The 23155-nt window shown below is 40.0% G+C and overlaps 1 protein-coding gene across 1 annotated transcript; it reads right to left on the bottom strand.

The window, feature by feature from the left end:
- Positions 1-339: 339 nt before the first annotated feature.
- PIK3R4 (phosphoinositide-3-kinase regulatory subunit 4) lies at positions 340-22775 on the bottom strand. The gene is made up of 20 exons (XM_057372718.1): positions 22692-22775; positions 21760-22536; positions 20394-20527; positions 19637-20219; positions 18117-18251; positions 16047-16268; positions 14521-14694; positions 13245-13390; positions 11937-12140; positions 10937-11138; positions 9184-9383; positions 8014-8224; positions 7498-7663; positions 6885-7049; positions 5579-5790; positions 5157-5288; positions 3883-3983; positions 2746-2834; positions 2234-2342; positions 340-1296 (listed from the first exon to the last, which is right to left on the bottom strand). Exons 2-20 carry the CDS (start codon positions 22487-22489, stop codon positions 1126-1128), a joined length of 4086 nt encoding a protein of 1361 aa, XP_057228701.1. The 5' UTR covers positions 22490-22536; positions 22692-22775; the 3' UTR covers positions 340-1125.
- Positions 22776-23155: the final 380 nt, after the last annotated feature.

A 23155-nucleotide genomic window follows, 5' to 3' on the forward strand; every position in this document is an offset into this window, starting at 1 on the left:
TTATTTAATGTGTTGTCTCTTCAGAAAACTGAGTTCACAGGAGCATTCCCTGCTTCCATCAGGTATTCTGTAGAGAAGTAAGGGTCCTTTTTTTTTTCCAGCTACACTAAAGAAATGCAGGTCAAATTAATGCTGTTTGTTACCAGTGACCTTCTTCTACCAGAGTCTATCCAGGGAGAAGGGGTGCATGAGTGAATCACTTGTTTTAGGAGGGAAAGCAGAATCTGGAACTGCAGGTAAGGAACAAGTTAGTAAGGCTTAAGACTGAAAAGGATTTGGAAATCTGAGAAACTGGATCAGACAGTGGAAGAGTGGTGAGAATGTTTATTGCCCTTGTCTGACATTTTGAAYTGCCTCTCACATGAATGTTGCATAACAAAAAAAAATACTTCCTGCTGTAAGCCATGTTTTGGCTATTTTTGACATCCATACTGAATGGCAGACAACAYCATCCAGGTGGTGCTGGTTTCAGCTCCCAGGACAGCCTTAGACTCAAGTTTATGCAAGCTGGATGCAAGGCACAGTTGAGGATCAATAACAAAACTGTMAAAGGACAGTTGAGGATTTGATACAAGGCTAAGCTGATCTCAAATAACAATTAACAGCCCAAGGGCCCTGGCAGCTGAGACTGCRGAATCACTGCAGAGGAACCATGGATGTAAAGAAACCCAAGTACCAMAGAGGGAAGCTCAAGTGGACTTTATTATAATTATTAAAATGTACAGGGACATTAGTGCACTAGGTCTTATTTAATTTCTGAGGTTCAACACAGGAGCAGTTAGACACCAGCTCTTTGCTTTKTGCACATTTAGAATGTGTCATGTGAGACATCCTTGAATAATTTTCTGAAATATTCTTGAGAACAATGTAGTCAAAACCASGCTAAGTGATTTCTTCATAGATTCCTTGGTATCTCAAGGAAATGCTATGGATATCAAAACTTTAATATAACAAGTGATTAGGAAGTGCTAACAGGGTGGTCGGATACAGGTAATTCATTTTATCATCACTTTTATAATTATTAAAGTTCATTCCATTGCATTAACTGGAAATAGTCCTTGAAAACTTCATTATAACACTATTTCTTTATTACAACTATTTACATACTATATATTAGTACAACTTTTATTTCCACACTTTAACAATCCCATCCCTTGAYGCAGTTACTATAAACCCTTGTGTGGTCTGGAAAGTTGCAATGTCTGTGATAATATCATGATGTCCAACTGGGAGAGACTCTGGACCCTTCCGAGGGGTCTCRTCAGTGGGCCCCAGCTTTTGCTTGTTCTGAATTTCCTGCATAAAAACAAAGTGAGAAATACTATTTACAGACAGTAAATACTATTCACAGGGTGAGCATTTGCAAAGAGAAACTGTCACCCATATTAGGCTGTCAGTGTAAGAAGACCACAAAACCTCTTCAAATAAACAATCAACGAAAAATACCCAACCTCAAACCCTTTGACAGTTTTCTCAAGATTACTCCTTGGTTCATTTCTTTTCATCACACAACAGAAGTCTCACTCTGAACTGACATTACACCTCCTTGATTAGGGAAACAATGGCTTTTTTTTTCTCATATTTATTGCAATGGCACTAAGATTTGATATTCCAATACAGGAACACATACATCTTAGCTCCCAAAGGTTTTTATAGAAGCTGGTTCAATAGTGCAAATGTAATTGTTTAAGAACCTCAGAAAAAAGCAGTAAAATAATGCAATACATTGGGTAGACCCCTAGTGACTTTTTTTAGTCACCTTTGAAGTAGCACTAAATTTGTTGAACTGAAACAAAACATTGTGCCATTTAACAACTAGCAACACTGCCAGTTCCAAAAGTCACTTTGACGGATGTAATAAAAATGCAGCATTCAGCTACTGTATTATCCTGGTGTCAGTACATCTCACATTGCTTTRCTAAGATCCTACTCAAAAGACATTCCAAACACTGATCAAAGGCAAAAGTCTTAAAACTCTAGATTTCACTATCCCAAAAGAAACAAATGACTCTGGCTTCTTCATGTAAGTAGTGTTTGGTGAGTCTGATTCTGTCAAAAACAAATGATGTTTTTCTTTAAAGTAACTTCTTCCCAACTGCCCGAAAATGCAATGCTGAGACCATCCACAAAAAGAGCGRGGGAGTTATAATCAAAGACCTCATGCAATGAATGTAATCCATAGGGCCATCCTAAAGGCAAGCAGAATAGGTGTSTCTCAAACAAATTAAAATACCTGAACCACCTCTGTGCCCTCAATTATCTTCCTGTAGTAGGAAACAGACGGGCAATTAGAACTTCCAGCAACGACATATGATCTCTCAGGGTAGGCTAGATCCCAAAACCTAAACACAAAGAAACAAAATCAAGGTGAGATGTTCAATTTTATCAGCATAAAACAGCTGCTTAAAAGTGGTCTTGCTTTTATGATGAAAATGAGTGGGCACAAATACTATCTGCTGCCTACACTTAGTGGAAGACAGTGATGCAGAAAAATCGACACTCATATCAATCTCACACATGAGTTACCATTTTGTATTTTGTCAAGCAGTGTTTCAGAGAAGCACCAAGTTCTGCAGTACWTTTGCAGAGAAGAATTTCCTCAGCTCACTGATGTTTACTAATGAACACATGTTCAGCATTGTTTTGGCTTCTTAGAAGTTACATAGGCAATGTTTGGCAAATTAAAGTGCACCAGCAGGGGTGGAAGGGAGRCTGACAAACAAGAAAGTTGTTTAATTTTATTACCTTATTTTCATGTCCGAGCCTGCTGTCAGTAATATGGGGTTACCAGAAGCTGGACTACAGTATATTCCATGGATGCTGTGAGGAGAAGGCTAACAGGGAAAAGGGATTTATAAAAATAAGTTATCACAAATAGCTTCAGAAAGGGAATGCRTTTCTTGCCACATTCATCCACCCAGTTTCCAAATCTTTCTGGCAATTGCCAAGTCACTTTAATGGGCTACATCTTAATATATTAACAGAAATTGTTTTCTTAAATTTTGCAGAGCAATGCAACTGATTTAACTCTCCATAATGYCTTCTTTTTGAATCTTGGAAATTACATTGTATCATTTTTTCAATGATAGCAAATGACAGAGACTATTTCTAACAGAATCAGGTAGTCAAATCCTACTGAAAAGCACATGGATGCTTAAATTTTTTAGGCTATGAAGGCATTAAGGGACAGATACACAACAGAAAACTAGCTTAGGTCACAGAGCTCCCTGTTTGAGAAGGGCATGACTGAAATGAACTCAACCTGCAAGCTTTGTAACATGCACAAAYGTAAGTAGATTCCAGATATGCATGTACAACATTTACAGAAGCAGCTGTAGATATTTTTGTCTCTGTATCTGGGATTTAAGAATGATATTTCAGACTGCTCCTTCCCCAATTAACTCTTGAAGAAGAGCCAGTTCATGCTCTAAACTAGCAGTTAAGTGTAGTAGTGGCATTATAKTACAGAAAGAATGTGTAAAAGACCAGATGCTTACAGAAGTATGCACAGTCCAAGGAACAGCAAGTRAAAATAAGTACAAGATGCCACACCATGAATTTTGGCTTTCTCATAACCTTTACAGGCTTGACCAGCTCACCAGTTTTCTAAGAACATGAGTGGGTATAAAAGTGAGTGCTGCAAGTACGTTCCATAGACAGTGGAAGGTACCAATGAAGATTCAGGCTACACTGCTATTTTACAAAAGGGATTTAATTCTGACAAGTAAAACAATTAGGGTGCCAAAATAAATCCCAGGGCAAGCTCCTTTTGCCAAAGCGGCATAGCTGTAGAGACAAGTAATGCCCTGATGCACAGCATAGGGTCTAAGGCTGTTCTATGCCTGACTACACAACAGAAACTGGAAAAGAAAGAGACCAGACCTGCAGTTCTGAAAGAGGTGGTGCACTGCTGGCCCACAGAGTGAAGCGTCGATCACCAGTTTCCATATCCCACATGGAGACTTCATTATTGCCTTGAACAGCTACAGCAAAGATAAAGCCAATACAGAAAGTACTGACATCACATAGAGGGTATGACATAGAGACACTCTCTGTTTGCTCCCTGCAGCATTTGTATTAGTCTTGCTTTAGCAGTTTGATTTTACAGCTTGGAAATAACTTTGCTATAATTAAATTTAAAAGAGTTTAAAGAAAACCTGATTTAATCCCCAAGACTTTTAAAAATGTATAAAACCCTCACTTTCCTCCCTAGACAACTTCTCATCCTTCTTTGAGAAGGATAGATGGTTTGTTCAGCATSGGACTTTGGAGAATACTTATATGCAGGTAAGAAAACAAAGTTACAGAGTTCAGTAGCTACAATGAAGTTCCACACTTATGTGGACAGGTAAAGAATTCTGTTAAAGGAATTGTTTACAAGCCTGGCAGCAACCTAGCAGGCAAGGACTTTTTAATAATAATCCAAAATTATGAAATTTGGCCCTCATTTAGTCTTTTACAGGCAGAAACAAACTAGAAAGCACAGTGAAGCTGGYTTTATTTGTATGTTTTTTCAAGAAATTTGTTTTTTATGCCAGGGTGGTTAATAACTCAAAATAGGAAATGAAGCCTAAGAAGCAAGTAAAAYGTGAAACTCAAATCATTGTAATTTTACAGCAACTTAATAAATTTWGTTATTGTAGGAGTAGTTTAAGATACYGGTCCATTTCAAAATGTGTTCCTGACACAAACATTTAAAAGTCTATCAGTGCTGCATGCAGTGAGGATGAAGCAGCTATGAGCATATCAGATGAGGAATCTTGGAGATTTCCAAAAGTTTTAACCCATGACACAGCTGGGTTAGACTCAAGGGGGAATTGAAATGAACTGAGGAGAAYTGACTGAACTTTCATTCTTTGCTCTGCAAAAGGTGGTGACAGATTTCGCATAAATTTCAATGTATGCCATGACTTGAAGTTTTATTCTTTGTAACATTTTGTCCTTAGAAAGGGATGGGGTAGACAGCACACAGGAAGGGCCCCTCATGAGAGCTGCAATGCTTAGAAGATGAGAATTGTAAARGCTGTCTGTCATTTTCACAATGCTAAATTCTTTTTTCTTTTCAACTCCCTACGAGGGCTTGAAGCAGAAGTTGAAACAAAAGCTGCTTTAATCAYAATCTGGCAATTATGAGGTAAGTTTAAGACATCTTTTACCTGCAATGACCCAGGACTGATAGACAGGATGCATGAGAAGGCGTCTGATTCGGGCCTTGGAAGGATGAGAGTGGCTGGAGATCGGCAACTGAAACCTCATGTCCCAGCATGCCATGGTACCATTGCTTGTTCCTGGTGAGAAAAAGCTCCCCTTAGTCAAAGGGATAAATATAAATATACGAGGTTTTGCCCATATCTTTGTGCTCTGCCCCTAGGGAGATGGCCTTCAGCCTCAAGTACTTAGCAGGCAAGAGTGYTTCCCAAAAACAGATGAGAAGGTATTTCTCTTATCTTGTTTGAGAAAAGCATATGCTAGTAAAATCAGATCAAGCAAAAGATTCAGCTATAGTTACTGTAAGAGAAAATCCTAAGGAAGAGGGRGGCATGGAAAACAGAGAAACTAACATGAAATTCAGGCTTACCAATACACAGCCAGCATTGGTGTATGTCCACAGCAAATGAAGTTATGAGGCCTAACTTCAAATCGTGTTTCAGTGTCCAAGCATTGCTGCTAGATCGCAAATCCCATCCAACCAGAGATCCATTAACTGTACCATAAGCCAGTACTGACTGGGCTCCTGAATTGAAGTGATGCATATCTACCACACAGCCATCATCCTTCAGATCTAATGACCTGAGTTAAAAGAATAAACTCATTTAGAAAYGGGTATGACTCCCCTCAAGTTTTAGACTCCTTGCAATAGCTTATGCTGAGCAGCTTTTTCCTCTTCTCACTTCTCAAGGTATCTGCCAGAAACAACAACTTTCTGATTTTAGCACAATGGATGTTTATGCTCTCTCAAATCTCTGCTGATAGGACCTGCAAAGCTGCCAGCAGCTCCTTGCAAACATAAACACAGCTCTGTGCTCCCAGCCTCTCAGTCCTGCACCTGGGTCAGGGCAAYCMCGAGCACAAATACAGGCTGGGCTGAGAATACACTGAGCACAGTCCTGAGCAGAAAGACTTGGGGTGTTGSTTGATGAGAAGCTCAGCATGATCCAGCAATGTGTGCTGACAGACAAAAAAGCCACCCACAACAAAAGAATCAATAATGTGGACAGAGGTTGTGGGAGGTGATTCTACCCCTCTGCTCCACTGTTTGTGAGACCCCACCTGCAGCACTGTGAGTACTTTCTGAGGCCTGGACAAATCTCTCACTCAAATTGGAAGATTAAGCTGTAGAATCAGTGCCAAATGTCCAAACACTGCTCATATGGAGGTAAGGAAGAGCTAAACCAAGCCCGAAGAGTCCCCTTAACAGCATCCCATTACCCATATCTCTACCACCTTATCACGTTAAGAGCCTGGGAGGAAAAATAGCATTTCTGAGGCCACATCACATGCTGTACATCTGTAAACATTTATCTAATGACCTGCCAAAGAACTTTCAAAATTACTTTGCAAGCATTAAGATTGTAACAAAGGAACTAACCAAATCCAGTACATAAATGAAACAACCGAGAACTATTCAGAATGGCTGTTTCAAGCTCATAATGAGTTCAATGWCACAGAAGGTACAAATATCCTACAGCTAAGAACGGTCAGCTCTGCACAGTTGCCTTTCAATCCTTCTTTATGAAGCAGTATARGAACATGGATTACAGCCTTCCAGTACAGCCTGGGCTCAGCCAGCAGGAAGCCTAGAGCAAATTAAAGGATCTATCTAAGGAATTTACTAGCAGCTTTAACTCTCTGTGTGGTGAGATTTAACTCTTCTAAGTACATACCTGCTTTGTATTGGGTGAATTTTGGGAGATTTAGGGAGCTTTGAAGCTTCAATACCAAGAAGCTGGATGGCACCATTATCAGAAGCTATAGCCAAGTAATGTGAGCCTTGGCAAAAGGTAAGTGTCTTTATATGTCCACCAATCCGAGAATATGTCAAAATTGATCTAAACAGAACAGAGAGAAGTAAGAGAGAAAAAAAGAGATTATTCTTGGTGGCACTTAAAAAAAAGCTACTTCTCTTAAACATCTGCTTAAAATCAATAGCCCTTGAGAGAGCTCTGAAAATAACATTTCCTAGCGGGTCCAAAATCTGAAAGCAACAAAGCCAGTGTTGGCCTTAAACAACAACAACAGAACGTATATATATATGTACAGAAATGAAATCAAAAAGCCTGTAATGTTAATGGTTACAAAGCTGTCCCTTTGCATTTTCTCTTTGATTAACTAATTGAAACAGCATTTAATACTATAGATGCAAGACAAGAAGAACACCAATATATCTCCTTATTGATATTTCCAGCATATCTACAAGTGATTTGTATTTTGCTCCCTGCTTTACCTTATTTTTCACTCTAAAACTGCAGCCCCAAATACCACAGATTTTAAAGCTACCTTGTTGTAGTGGTTTTTCCTTCCATTTTTTGGCTGTTCCAGACCTTCACTGTGCCATCATTTGAGCAAGTGGCAAAAATGGAGTGCTCATCAGAGACACGAATGCGATTCACCGCAGCCTTGTGTTCATGAAGGTGGGCTACCAACAACCCTTTGGGGCGCCATCCTACAGGGAAAAGCAAAACCACAACCTAATTAGTAATATGTAAGTTGCCCCAGATCCATCCACTGACAGCTGTATCATTATACAATCACTACAGCTACAAAGCACAGAGGGCACTGAAAACAGTGTTAAGGCATTTTAAATATTAAAGGCAAAAGCTTATTTGCTTTAAATTAGACAATAGGTTATAGGTGTTCCTCATAATAAACATGTTTCCTAAACTAGTGATTTCCTAAACTAGTGATTTCCTCTTTTCCTCATCCTTTGTATTTTTCCATGAAACGATGATACCTTGACTCAAATTTTGTATTTATATATCATTTTTTATATAATGACAGTGGCCTGTGATGCACCTGGAGGTGGGGGCTTGCTCTCCCACTCAGCATTCTCCATCATCTGTTTGGCAAGTCTCTCTGCRTTACACTGCTCTCTCTTCTGCTGGATGAGCTGCTGCAGCTCAGTTTTGCAGGTGGTGATGCGCAGCTGGTGTGCAGATGGGGATGCTGTGCTGCTCAGGGCCTGCAGGGTCGGTTTCCTGGGCTGGACAACTACTCCATCAGATGCCTGTAAGAGACCAGCCCTTAAAAATATATGCCTTACATTCTACACACAGATAAATCCCCCCTTGTAAGATTTCTGGGTCTCACAAAGTGAATAAAAATAGAAAAATCTTTTTTACTGAATCAATTAGCAATGAATTAGCATTAAAAAAATCATGCTTGCATGAAGACAATTAAAAATAGTGGAAATTATTATTCATATAAAAGACTACCATGTTCTTATTCTACCCTGTTTGTCTACTCTGTTCTGTATTCTCTCTGAAGGAACTGCAATGTGCTGTGCACACCTCTTAATGTGATTATTACACAGGCAGTTACTGCTCTCAAGACTGACAGAATTAAAGGTAAGYTCTCAAATTTGTTTACATCARGCTTTAAAAACAAARGTGTGAAGCRTTTCCTGAATAGTTCACACTAGACACACTCATTTAAAGCTAGCAGAAGTTAATCTCCAACTAGAACCTAAACAGAAAACAGTGTTCACKGTCAAGAGATGCCTCCACAGCCTCCAGAGCTCCCAGCCCACCCTTCTCTAGCCAGTACTAAGTACTACAAGTACAGGATGTCTAAATTAAGCTGTTATTTTCAAGTTAGAATCATGATATCTCTTCCTCACAACACGTATCAGGGCAAGMAATTTGAGGAAAWGTCTTCCCTGCTAGAAAAGCTTACMTAATAAATGTCTAATSCACAAAGCCCCATCTGCTTGTGCAAATATCTATTTGTTAGTGAAGCTCTTCTTTTCAAGGGACTAAACTTACTTCAATCCTCTCTCAGTTTCTATTTTAAAAATAAGAACTTGAAAGTCAGCAATTGCTGAAGAAGACACCAGGCAATAGCATGGCCAGTGTCAAATAACCTCCAAACAAAACAAGAACATCAYATCCCTATAGTGCCACTTGACTTTAAATCAACTGAATGATTTCAGTTTAAGAGGAAAACAGAGTATTTTTTCAGGCATACCTGTGGAGAGGATGACAAAGTGGCACAAATGCCAGCTGAGGACTCTGAACGAAGTGGTTTCCCAGCTTGGATGGCTTCAGGATCAGTAGTTTGCCCATGTCCTTTGGATATCGGCTGGGAGATGTTTGTTGGTTCCAGGGACCCAAACATGCTTTTCCATTCTTCATTTACATTTGAATCTTGTTTTACATGCTTTCTAGCTATAAGTAGTTTGGAGGGAGAAAGGAGGTGGGAGGAGAACAAAAAAATAAAAACAGTCCCCAACATGATCATGACAAGATTAACTTGGGATTGTCCCTACTTTGTGACTACATGGAAGCCTAATGTTTATATGCCAGATTGTTTTTCATGTACAGAGAAAACCCTATTGCTRTGTTGTTGAGGTCAGCTACAGGCATTTGTGAGGGAATCCAAACAAAGCACCTGCCACGTGTGTTCACATCCTCTAAATGCTACAGCTGACTCATGCATTAAATCATTCCACTAGAGGGAAAGTTTACAGCTAAAAGGCTGCAGGGTTAGACTCCACTRTATGATAAATTTTTCTTATAGAATYATAGCAGGGTTTGRGTTGGAAGGGATCTTCAAAGGTCATTTAGCCCAACTACCCTGCAATGAGCAGGGACATCAAGAATACATTTGTAACAGCACAGTATGCAAATCAYTGCTAGTGTCAAACACCATCACTTTTCCATCACAACTGCAACACCCTCTGTATAGTCAAGTATGGTATCTCTTTAAATAGGAAATGTATTTATTTTCAGCATTCTTTAGAGTCACTTAGAACTSTAAAATATAAACAGAAAAATAAAAATATGGGACTATTTGAATAAACTCAGTGAAGAAAAGTTAAATGCATGAAAACTTCAAGGGTAACAGTTTTGGGTGAAATAAATTAGTCCAAATATAGACTTCATATATATTGAGTTTTAAATCATGTTGACTCCTGATTCAAGGATGCAAAAAAGAAAAAAAAAGAAAAAACTATACTTCTGTACTTTCCTTCAAAATTATATGCAATACCCCTAATTCTGGAAATAAGATGGCAATAACCATTGCAGAGGCTTTACAGATATTTCTATATTTTTATACGTAAAACACAGAACCTACCAGTGATGTAATAGAGGAGGGAATTACAAGCCTAAGAGAGTAAAAGAGGAAGGTGAAAGTGTCTGGTAAAGAAGAATATTGAGGAATAGACAGCAGCAAGTGGATTTCAACCCTGAACAAGGAAATGTAAGTAGTTTTTTGAGCTGAAGGAGAAGGCAAAAAAGTAAAATGGGAGTGGATGAGAAGCTGAAGAACCCTAAGGCCAAAAAGTGTATACTTGGKTGAGCAACAGTTGGCAACTCCTCATTGCCAGCCCGAGGAGTTTCCAGTTTTTTCCAGGCTACCTCAAGAAAACATCCAAGATTTTCACAGTCAAAGAGCTTAGCACTTCTTGAGAGGAAAGAGAGCAGAAATATAGCCTTCAACATTTACACTGTTGCCATGAGTCACTAGAGTCCTGTTTGTCACAACCAGATGAACAATTGCACATGCAGTCAAAATAATTTAAAACATTCTCAGGGAAAAAATAATCCCCATCTTTCAATGATCAGAGAACATTTCACCAGCTCACATTTCAAAGAGAAACAGTAATTTTCCTGTTGCAAACTCAGTGAGGATGGTGATAGTCATATTGGCTGATTTACTGAGAACACTCTGAAAGAAAGGCTATACTTCATCTATATAGATCACAAAATATACTAACCACGTTTGTCATCAGAGTCCTGCTTTGTTTTAACAAGATCCACTTGTCTCCCAGTTACTCCCAGAGATAACAAGTCAATTGCCCCTATTGGGCAGCTGTCAGGCAGGTGGCTGTGATCCACAACAATGGCTTTAGCTCTATTAGATTTTAACATGAAGTCCTTCAGTTGTAACAGTTTGTCTTCTTCCTCCTCAGTCATCCCCTACGGAGTAAAAGAAAACATGATATTACTCACTTTTAACAATAACATGCATCAAGGCATCAAGATTTAAGAAGCAGTAAAATTAATGACTGGCTCAGAAGTGGTAGGAGAAAGCACATCCCCAGAATTCTAGCATTGGTCCATTGCTCATACAAAACATAAGGTAAGCTGCTGCAGTGTAAGAATATCTTTCCTCCTAAGGAATGGGGCTAGGAATAGTGAAAGGGCAGAGTAGAATTTAATGGTGGATCACTACCTGGTGCAGTGTCCTTAGCTGCCACCTAGACCATGCTTACAGCCCACAAGCCATASGGGAAAAAARMCCCCAYGCAGCTACAGTCCTTTCTCTTCCCYTTTCTCACTACTTTGGGTGGGTGATTCTTTATGTTCCCCTCTTCACACACAAGCCCTAAGACTTTCCACCTCCATTTGCTTTTGATGCTACATGCCTAGCTAGCATTTTGACAAATACATACTCCTTTATCCAGCACAATGCACAGCTATGCTCTGTAAGGCTTCCGCATCACAGATAAACCAGGTTTGAGGCTTACAGCCATTTTTAAAAGACTTAGGTTGTATTTGCCCTAYATCTGGCAAATCTTTAAAAAAAAATCTTTAAGTTCTGAACAACTTATCCCACAAGCATATACTGAAATCAGAGAAATTAATGGCTGGCAGGATCAGAACCTCAGACTCRGAGTCCCTTATAGCATCAGCTGCAAGGTCATGGTTTGTGGAGGTGTACAGAGCCCAAGAATCTCAAGTCTGACTTTCAAATTACAAATAAAATCCAATTACTTGTGAAAGAAGCTTCTTCAACAGCTGTGCAATAGCAGGATTCTCTGGGGGCGGACACTCAGCTATAACTCCATTTCTCTTTCTTTGACGATTGCGAAGGTGTCGGAAGAGGCTCACAATATCCTTTGATCTTAAGACATAATCAAATATGGAACGGCTGACAGGCTCCTTAAGTACACTTAACAGGACTATTTCTTTGTCTACCTGCAATTTAAAACAACAGACCAGTCAATATGATGATATCCATATAAATTGTACAAACCATCTAGATTCAGCTGGGCTCCTTTCTTGAAAAGAAGATTTTGTGTCAGTTATATCAGACTTTCTCCATTCTCTTTCCCTCTTTCCTATAATGTGTTTCTCACACCTTACTGTCTATATGAAAAACAACTTCAAAATGAGTCCAGAGCAAGAACTTTATTAACTTAATGTTACCCCCTACTTGCTTGTTAAAAATAATGTCGCATAGCAAAGAAAAGATTTATATACTAAAATGAAGCAGAAATGRCTTATATACTAAAATGGCATAGGAAGTGAACAAGACAAATTTATCAATCAATGCCTAAAACACAGCACAAGGAATATGTAAACAAGGAAAAGTGTTATTATAGTGAAGTTCCCATCTGCAAGATTTACAACAAAATGTTAAACACAGAATGCATTTCTCAACGTATGTACTGCAACTATTTCTTATCTATTTAAACACCTGAGTGGTGCAGTCTACAGGTCCTGAAGTTGTATGCAAAGATGCCTATATGATGATATTACCAGCATTGCACAGGTCATTCCTGGACATGCACTGATATGAAATTATTTAATTCATTCATGCTGAGTATTACACCCTGACCCTTGGCAAAGCACTGAAACACAGGAGTGGTGCTGGTGAAATCACGAGCACAGTAATCACTACCTAACAGGGTGGTCTTATAGATGAAAGCACAGAAAATAAACCCACTTATTTCACAGCCAATTTTTCATGCCTTTTARACTCCTATAAACTAGCATGATATTGCAATACTTTATTATAAACAAGGTAGAAAATATCTGAACCAGAATCATACCTGTTGATTTTAGGCTTTGTAAACTGTTTTGCATTTTGCAACAAATTTGAGACAACAGTCTTTAAAACATGGAAAGCAATGGCCATTCTATCAATCCACCAGCAGAGATCAAAAATCCGTAATTGCCTGTAACCTTAACTGAAAAAAAAGTAATCTAATATTCTTATAGCAAGGACCATGGCCAAGATAAACTTAAGAATCATGGCTACTCAAGACATATTTCCATTAATATTATTTGAAGTATTACCTGTATTATTGGTTGTGTGATAAAAGGATGGAGGTATGGCATTAGCTTGCAGTAGACATCAGCAATATTCAAATACTGTGCTACCACAGTGATAAATCCAACTGCACCATAACATATCCAAAGATTAGGGTGACACAGGAATGGTGCTGAAAGATAAACAGGCTGTTAAAATATATCATTCATATAGGGGAGAGATCATCCTGCACATGGCAGGCTGTGATGTAATTTTCTTCAGCTAAAATTACTGCCACACTGAGCCTTCTCTCCTCCAAGGTTAAAACATTCATACAAAGGAAATTATTTCATGGATTTCACTGYGCTCATGCTGCTCAACTTCCTTGCTCTTGCCAAAAAGCATATTTTTCCTGTTTGTTCATTTCATCCCTAATTGTCAACTACAGATTTGCAATGGAGAATAATCCAAAAATAAATCTCAACTGTATTCTAGGCAATTACAGAGAATCCTAATACCAGTGACTTATTTTTTTCAAGTAATACCTTATTCCTTCCTGCTTTCTCTCTCTTCCTTGAAGAGTCACTACTTATAGTCTAAGATTATGAGATTCAGAAGTCCCTCTCACTTACGTGGGCTTTAAGAAGTTGTTGTCAAGGCACTAYATCTAATCATGAGATACAATCACAGATCATCTGCCCCAAATTCTCAGTGCTTTTGAAAAAGTATTTTGAGAGTATTTTGAGACTACATCTCAAAATATCATTTGTTTCGATTTTTTCCCCATAAATAGATGGTAAATCTTGGGCTCATCTAAATTAAATTGATGAGCCTGATAAGGAAGGAGAGATCAACTCTGCACCAAGGGTGTATTAAATTAATGGGTCTTTATGGTGCCAGAAATAGGATAAGAAAGGATCATGATTGTCTGAATTCTCTCATCTTCAAAGGCTGATATGTAAGAGTTTGCAAATTATGTGCCTGATGGTCTGCCAGAAGCAACCAGATTATTTTCTTTATAGCAGGCTGGCACGTAGAACAAGGAAAGCACTTAAGGCAGAAAGTATTTGGACTGAGTGTTGCTTGCTGCTGCCCTATGTAAAATCAGAGAAGATGCTTCCAATTTGTTCCACCAAAATTATTATTTTAGAGTTCTGAGCACTAACATGGTTCAACTAGCTCCTTACCACAATTTGTTTGAATTCTAAAAGAGTACTACAGGTTTATATTCTGGACAGCTAAGCTGACAGTGTAGCTTTATGTAATACTGTGATTTCTTTTTTTTACTAGGAAAACAGGGTWTTCTCCAGTATTCCAACTTACCAATGTCACAAACAAACTCATAAATATGGGGCTTTTGCAARAGCCCCAGCTGGCACATGCAAGTAAGAGCATTGAGGGCTTTATAAATGACAAATTCTTCAGCATCACTGAGACCTTGCTGAAGCAGAGGTTTGAGTATTGATGAGCTYTGCCAGCCAACATAAGCAGCGACACCTGAAACATAAAAACAACACATAAAAATCCAAAGCAGATTGAAAACCACCAGAAAACTTTATGTACTCCCATCAGAATTGAGAGTAAACATAAAATTACTTTATCACTCCTAATCTAATAAGGTAATAATCAATATACTTTTTCATGTCTTAACACTGGACTTTGCATCCAGTTRCTAAAAGGAAGGGAGGAAGAAGAGAGAAATAGCACAGGCAAGAGAAATCCCCTCAGTGCCACTGTTACAGAAGGGCAATTGYTCACAGCCACAGGCAGCAGTGCCTGCACATACTTAAATACCACTCAGAGAGCTCAGTTTTAAAGGTGTGCAAAAGCTTCAAGTAAAACAAAAATATAATTTTAGATCGTCATCTGAATTCTACTGTGGATGTTTTGAACAGACACTGGGAGTTAAAAACRGGTTACATGCTTTCACTTTTATCCTTAATTGCCTCACATCTCTATGTTTTTTGCAAGAAGCCAGGACACTCTGACCTGTGCTTTGGCTACTACATTACTACTTGTAAACAACTTCTGATAAATTATCAACACCACCACTTGGCAGGGTTTGCCAGTATTTTGTGGCTTCCAGTCATAACAGAATATGACCCCACCATAATGGCCCTSCTCGAAGTTCATTGTTTTTCTTCCCATGAACCTGAAAAAAACATTTTCACCCTCAGGTACTGCAACTGGGAAAGTTTTCTTGACCCACAAATCCTGAGCAAGTCATGTGRAATAATTTTCAACATATATGGAGAATAGATATACTTAACAGCTGATGTCATTATCAGTAAGATTTTTTAAATCATTATTGAGTTTTCTGAAGCAACAGGAATCTTTAGGTGAGGTTTTATGGCACTCAAAAAACTTCTCCAATTATAACTTGACACATACCAATGCATAGTTTTCATCATATGAACAGTTCTACAGAAGTTAATGGCACCATGTACACATATGAAGTGATGCATCTACTACAGAGCTTGCAGAAATCCTTGTATTCACTTGCTGTAATTTAACTTTTTAAGTTACTGGATTCAGCAGAGACTCAAAGCAAAAAAAAGCATTCAAATCCCAATTTTTTAATGTTAACCTACCCTAGACCTAAACACCTCAGTCTCATTTATATTAAATATTTAGACTAAAAGAAGTATACATTTGTATTTACATTGTTTTGTCTTCACTCCCTAAAGAAACATTTCCACCCAATAATTAAGAAAAATATTTTCTTATAAATTCTAGAAGGCTTTATAAGAAAGGACTTTAATATGACTTACATTTTCCATATCTTGGAAACTGTTAATTTRTTTACATTATTTTATTTCTACTCCATTTGGCTGAAACCAAACACTTACCAACAATGCTGTCAAAAAAAGCTCCTCGAAGATGCCAGTCATTCTTGTCATTTAAGAAAGTGATCATATGAGACAGAAGAACATCATTGGCTTTTTGACGTCCAAAAAAGACACACAGACGYGTTATTCCATTTTCCATCAGTGTTTGTTTCACTATATTCTCTGGGTCACTTAGCAAAGTCACRACTTTCTGCTGGACCATTTCATGCAAGGCTTGCAACTCTGCAAGGGACAACAGGATGAACATTTTGGCTGATGAGGAACAGCATGTGCATGTTGCTAAAGGAGTTACAGTGACTGGTCATCCTGAAGAACACCCAACTAGGTAAGATGGCAATRCAACAGAACCTCAACACTTCCAACAGGGGCTTACCAAAGACTTCAGGCTAAGCCTGAGGTGATGACAAAACCAAAGAGAAGAGAAATTTTTACCCAGACATTTTTACCCAGGTCAATTTATTCTAAATTTGTTGCAACTTTCACTAAGATGATTCCACTTATTTTATGCATATAGGTGATATGCAGAYGTGAAGAAGCATCAGAATGAGTCAGCAGCAATGTTGCAACAGTAAACACAATGATTTGAGGCRATTTGGGTTTGATATATTTATTTGACTATGGGTTGCAAAATTTTTGAACCGACAACAGATCAAGAGTATGTTTTCAGKTAGGTAGATAGATTCACTTCATTAAGCACACAGAGAAGAATATAAGAACACTTGAAAAAGTGAGAGCTTCCAATTTCATTAAATTTCTGCAGTTGCCCTAACAATACTGGTGAAAAATTTGAAAAYGACCTTGCCTATGGCTTCTACTCCATGACACAATTCAAAAGTATTTCTATTAAATGGAAATAACAGATGGTTAATTCACTGGCTATTATGAAAACTCTACAAGGCACGATCTCAAACAAGTAACACAAAAATTTCAGTTACTGCTGTACCAGTTTTGAGAGGTGATTATCATTTGCCTGCAGTCAGAAGTCCAGCTAATTTGCTTTCTATCATGACCCTGTCTACCAGTCACATGAAAAATCTGCCTCCTGGGTTCAAATTTCTCATGCTTGGTTTCTAAAAGGATGAAAAGAACAGAACTACACAAGCTTCTTCTTCTTTGTGTTACTTCCTTCATCTCCAAGCTATCTCAAGGGATAGGGGACAGCATTTCTTAGMAATACAGCCCATGTGATAGAGCTTTCTCTCACTCCTCAGCAATTCTGAGTACCCCCCACCTTGAAGGAACTGGAAGAGGATCTTTTATACTTGGTTTTAGTAKGTTTATTGTTGTTTTATTATAAAGTAACATCCTGCAACCAGTTAAGAGATAATTGGCCTTTCCCCAAATGGAATATGTGCAGGATGTTTACCACCTCTGATTAGTCACAGATTGATCTACTTAGGCCAGAAGAGAAATGACAGTTTTTAACCGCAAACTCTTCTCAGCTTAGAAGACTTGCCCAGCATTCTTCTGGGAATTTATGCAACAGTAAAAGGCTCTGGAGATGACACACAGAKCATTTATTACCATCTGTCCTTCCGTAGAGAAAGAAAAAGAAAATCCAGCCTTAAKATTTTAACTCATTCTCTGTACTAGCTATAATACAAAGTTATGGTAATGTTACTGCCAAATGGCATCCACACATTTAGGTTTGCCAGGCAAAAAGACAAGAATTGTGAGGCATAGGGACAGAAAAGGAAGAATAACTGAAAAATACAGTACTATGACTATGCTAGAATTCGACAGGTTTTCCAAAGTTAAAGCTGCTTCCCACTCCAACAGAAGCAGTATTTGGAACACTGGTGTGCTTTAGCAGCTGACTTGTTTATGAGACATTCTAGAAGTGAAGCCGGTATGCAACCAGGCAGCCAGCATCACAGTCAAATACCTTGAGGACCTCTGGAGAAGAAAAATATGCTCATTTTTATACTTTTTTGTCTCTCACAACATTCAGAACAGAGTTGTCTGTCTCTGCAGAAAGCTGTAACATACACACTTTGATACTGGATAAAGCAAAACATTTTTCCCTTTTAATAGGAAGGCTGAGCTTTGACAGATGAGATAGATCATTACCTGTGTCATAGTTATCACTAGGGTGAGATGTTTCATCTGTTTCTTCACCATATGGTTCATTCTCCATATTCAGATTTTTCAGCTGTACTAACTCGAGAAATCTCAGAGCTGTTTCTGCCAACAATGCTATGTTTTCTGCAAAAGAAAACACTTTGGTTAAGAATTGTTTTACTTTGCCAATTTACATCAGTCTGATGATCCCCCTGAAGAGATTATAGCCACAGACACCACCAGTCATGATGGGCAAAGAGGACTGAAATTATACAGTCAACCCACARAAATTACTCTGGTCAACCCACTTCTGTCAATCCCCAGCAAAGCTACCAAGTACATCAAATCACACAGCACTTTTGTCATGTAAGCAAGTGGAAAAATCCTAATGATGTTATGATGTTAGGTGTAACAAAGACTAATCTAATTCTTCTAGAACTAGCCCTAAATGCCACTTAATATGAGTTTAGTGACTAACTTGATAGAATTTAAAGGCCAATTAGCCCAAATTAACCAACACTGCCTTATGGTAGACTGCAATAAAATAACAACAAACCACCACACCAGGATATGTATCCTAGGGAATAACAACTTGTTACCCTGGAATCCACTTTTGGAATATTTGTCACTGTATCTATCCAGACGATTTGGCAAAGTTCTCCAACATTTGGAAGCTGCTGAAGCAACTCAGGCTATGCTACATGGGTCAGGCCACTGCTGGCACAGAACAATAACGCCAAGGCAGAAGTCCCACTTAAACAGCTGTTCTGAGTGTCATCCAAAACAACAGCAACATGCCAATGGAGCCRGTCCACAGCCCAGACCAAACCCTCTTAAGTCACCAGTCTGACCACTCCCAAAAGTGTGCTATAGTAACAGAAGTTAACGCAGTTTGACTGTCTTTAAATATAACAATGTATTTGAAATTTAAATGGATCACAGTGACCACAAGCAATTGGTTCTATTCATTAAGTATACAAAGTCTACAATAACTGGTTTTATCAGTTTGCTGAGTAAACGAAGGAAAAACATCACCTGAGACATTTTCAACTGAAATCTACATTTACAACTAAAAAAATTCAAAACCCAGAACTAAAGCAACACACCTGAAAATGTGCTAGTCATTGCAAATAAGGTTACATAGTAAATAGCAAACATGTGCAGGACTAGAAAGCTTCTTCTGAACCATGCAGAACGCATATATCTGAATAACATATAAAGAAAACATCTGTAATGGTAGAAGCCAGTCTATTACATAAAAAATAATCTAATTTCAGCCCCTGCATATCAAATTCCATTTTGTGGGAAAAAAACTGCAGCCCAGCAACACACTGATGCTATATCTTAGTTTTGTATTTATTCAGTTTCACCAGAACATTTTAGGTAAACAATCAGAGTTAATGAAATGTGAGTACAGGTGTCTTTACCTGCAGTCACTTCTGAGACTTCTGATGAGTTTTACTGACAGAAACAGTTAAGGGAATACAAAAAAGCTCAAGATTTGGAGTTTTGACTGGATRCTCTCTTACCAGCATAAGCAAGTCTGACGATGGTGGCTTCATCCTGGGCCAAGTGTGCAATGCCTGGCAGAATGTATTCTGGGTAAATGTTAATATCATTGCGTGGCACCTCTTTGACGAGAGCAAGAACTTTAGTTAGTGTCCTCAGAGATTCTGCCCTCACCCTGGGCACAGAGTCGTTGCTGAAATGTAACAGATAAGGAGTAATACGATCCAGAAGAATCTCTACACTTAATCTTGGTGCTAAATGAAGAATCAGCTCCAAAGCAGCCAGTTTGGAATCACAGTATTTGAGAGTCTGTAAACAGGAAGTTATCACAGACACTAGAATAACCAGCCCATTCTCTTTTGTCTCTCCCTCGGCCTTCTCTGTGCGATCATGCCCACAGAGATTGTGAATGATGTTGTCCAGATCTTTACGTATGACCAATATACGCTCATCTGCTGACACAAACGTTTCCTTGGCAAACTGGGCCATGTAAGGCTGAAGGAAAGTGTAAAATATTTCRGGAAATGCATTGTTACGTTGCTGTTTCAAATAATCTTCAGCTGCTAAACGTTTATCTGGCTCTCGATGGATCATCTGAGTGACCTTGAGAAAGGCAGAAGTAGCAGGGAGTGGGAGAGAAAGATTAAAGGTTTAGACATTTGTAATACAAAAACCCCAAAACCCAAACCCAAACGATAAGCAATCTGTCACCAACTTAGGTGAAATAAACTACAAACAGAACACACAGAAGGTTCTGATTCTGTAGKCCATCCTTACCAGTTCTCTGATACTGCCATCTTCAATTTTATTTAGYACTTGATCAGGGGAAAAGAGGCCATTTCTGTAAGCCAAAAGCTGAGATAAATCAAATAAGGGTACACCTTCTGTGAAGAGCTCTGCTATTACACAGCCTGGGAAAAAAAAAGAAAAAAAGAAGTCAAAGATGTCAGAGGATTATAAACAGACATTTAAACTTTGTTTTCTATATGCAGACAAGAACAAACCCTAAACAACTCTTTGCTCAATTAGAAATGAGGTAAATGAGCTGTCAAATTAATTTGCAGGAAGGAGATAACATCTCAAGCTCCAAAACTTTTGTACTTTTTGTGGCTTTTGTACTTCATCCCTGAAATATGTCCCAAGTAATTTATTTCAAGCAACAGCAGAGGAGTTAACAATTAGGAAACATGAGGCAGAGACTTCAGCCACCTGCCAGCTGGAAAATCCGTCACTAGAAAAGGAACCCACATCACTGTCATGTGGAAGAAGAGTGTGGTAAGCCAGCATAGAGCAGGCAGTAGGTCAAAATTAAGCTGCCCTGTTACAGAAGGTAAAGACATAAATTCTGCTCCCACAGCTGATGCTGGGAGACAGCATATATTCACTCACACGACTGCCAAACACAGACCCCTATACTGTGTACATGACACAAGTCCTCTTCAAAGAACTCACTCCTGCAGTTTGCTCCCACTAGTATAAGCTGAGTGTCTGGAAGTTTGACTATAAGAGCAACTTGTAAAATGAAGTAACCATTTCCTTTAAATTCATATTTYCAATCACTTTAAAGGGGAAAAAAAGAWAARAAAAACAAGGGCTAAACTTGTGACTTTCAAACTGCCCAAGAYAAGGCCAAGACTCAAGGCAGTCTCCCACAGTCAACCATGACAGGAGTTTACTCCCACTTCCTGCCTGTGGGGAAAATGAAATGAGAAGGGGCTTCTAAAGTCAGTATTTAAATTACCCTAAAAACTGTCTCAGTCCCCCCAGAACTGGGCTACTGACTGGTTTGTCCTCTCAGGCCCCATGTGAAGCACATGCTTCTCTGCCATAAGAAGATGATGATCTGTGCCTTGCAGAACCAACTCTTTCCCAGAGCATAGTTGAGCCATAAAAGAATAGTTTTTGATTTCCCTCCTCAGACAATAGTGTTACATTCAAATTATGTAGCCTAATGTGTTGTGTATTTTTCTGTGAATGAAAAAGGTTTGAATCTCATGTTTAAAATAAGCAAGTTTTTTAACATGCTGTTCTATAAGCACGCTGTTAAAAGGAAAAAAGGGGAGCCAAAAACCCCAATTAAGCTCTTCTCCACTGCATTACAGTCAGAAACAACACACTGGTCTCTCCTGATAGGTCCAAGTACCTGCAGAAAATATATCCATTGCACGTTTTAACTCCCCTCTTGTTCGCTGATTGCTATTCGCCAAGTCTACCAAAGGAGTCGAAGCGTCCCGCATGTTTTCCAGCTCGGTGGCAAACATGCTGCCATCRACAAAGCGCTCGGGAGCGATGTAACACGTTCTCCTCCGGGATGTGTCAAAGAAATAATTGAAGTCAGCGGGATTGTCTTCAGGAAGATAAGTTGGTTTAAAACTGGCAAAGTCAGTTAGAAGCACCCAGTTCCAGCTGGTCACCATGACATTCTCCGTTTTAATATCCCCATGGCGGACTCCAGATTTGTGCGCTTGGTCCACCGCAGTGAGGATCTGGAAAGCGATCCACCTTTTCTCAATGTTGTTCAGGAACGGCCTGGTACTAATTCGGTCATAAAGGTTGTCCCGYACGTACTGCCTGAAAAGCATGGCAGCCTTCTCGGACAAGGTGGCTTTCTGGAAGGGGAGGCAGTTCTGCGCCGAGTGTAACCTTATCTTCAGCTCCTCCAGCTCCTGYTTGTAGCTCGTCAGGGGTAAGGTCGGATCCTGAATGGCAAACACCTTCACGACCACCAGGCCCTCCCGGTGCTTGGCTCGGGCCACCTTGAAGAAGCGTGTGCTGCCCAGGCTCTTGTCGTACTCGAAGTCGTGGATGTCCGAGAAGTAGCTGTCCACCGAGAGGATCTGCGAGGGGGCGATGCCGGCCAGCTGGTTCCCCATGGCGGTACCTCCTCCTGCCGCGGGCACCGGGGCTCTCCCGCGTCTTCCTGCGGACAAACACAGCGCGGATTTCACGCAGCCCCGGGTCCGCCCCGCTGCCCGGGCCCGCGGGCCGCGCTCCCCGCCCCGAGCGGGCCCGGCCGCCGCTGCCGCCCAGGCCCCGCCGCCCGGGCCGGCCCCAAGGCGCCCCCGCAGCACTCACCGGCCCAGGCGGAGCCGGGACCCCCGGCCCCGGAGGCGGCGAGAGGCAGCGAGGCGGGACTCGGGGCGGCGGAACCGGCACCGCGGGGTGGGCGGGGAAGGGGCGGCGCCGTGAGCTCACATCCTGCCCGGCCGGCGGGACGCGGGCTGTCCCCAAGGGCTGTCCCCGCGGGACTGCCTGCACGGTGACGCCATTCCGGCTCTCGCCGCCACCTGGCCTCCTGGCCTCCGCATGAACTACGGGGGTGTTTTCACCCCTGGCTGCGTGCCCTGGAAGGGTTTCTTCTTGTGCAAGGAGAAGAGGATAGGGCGGTGGCGTTCCAGTGATGTGTACGGGCCATCATTAAGTTGTTTTCGTCTATTTCGTTTAGCCATGTCAGGAAAATGCTGTGGCGGTGCAGCGTCTCTTGTGAGCCTGGTGCTGAGCCAGCTCCAGCAGTGCGGGTCGGAAGGTGCCTGCAGGAG

The sequence above is a fragment of the Malurus melanocephalus genome, unplaced genomic scaffold (genome assembly GCF_030028575.1).
Source record: "Malurus melanocephalus ecotype Western Australia unplaced genomic scaffold, MMel_1.1 scaffold_177, whole genome shotgun sequence".
Taxonomy (NCBI): domain Eukaryota; kingdom Metazoa; phylum Chordata; class Aves; order Passeriformes; family Maluridae; genus Malurus; species Malurus melanocephalus.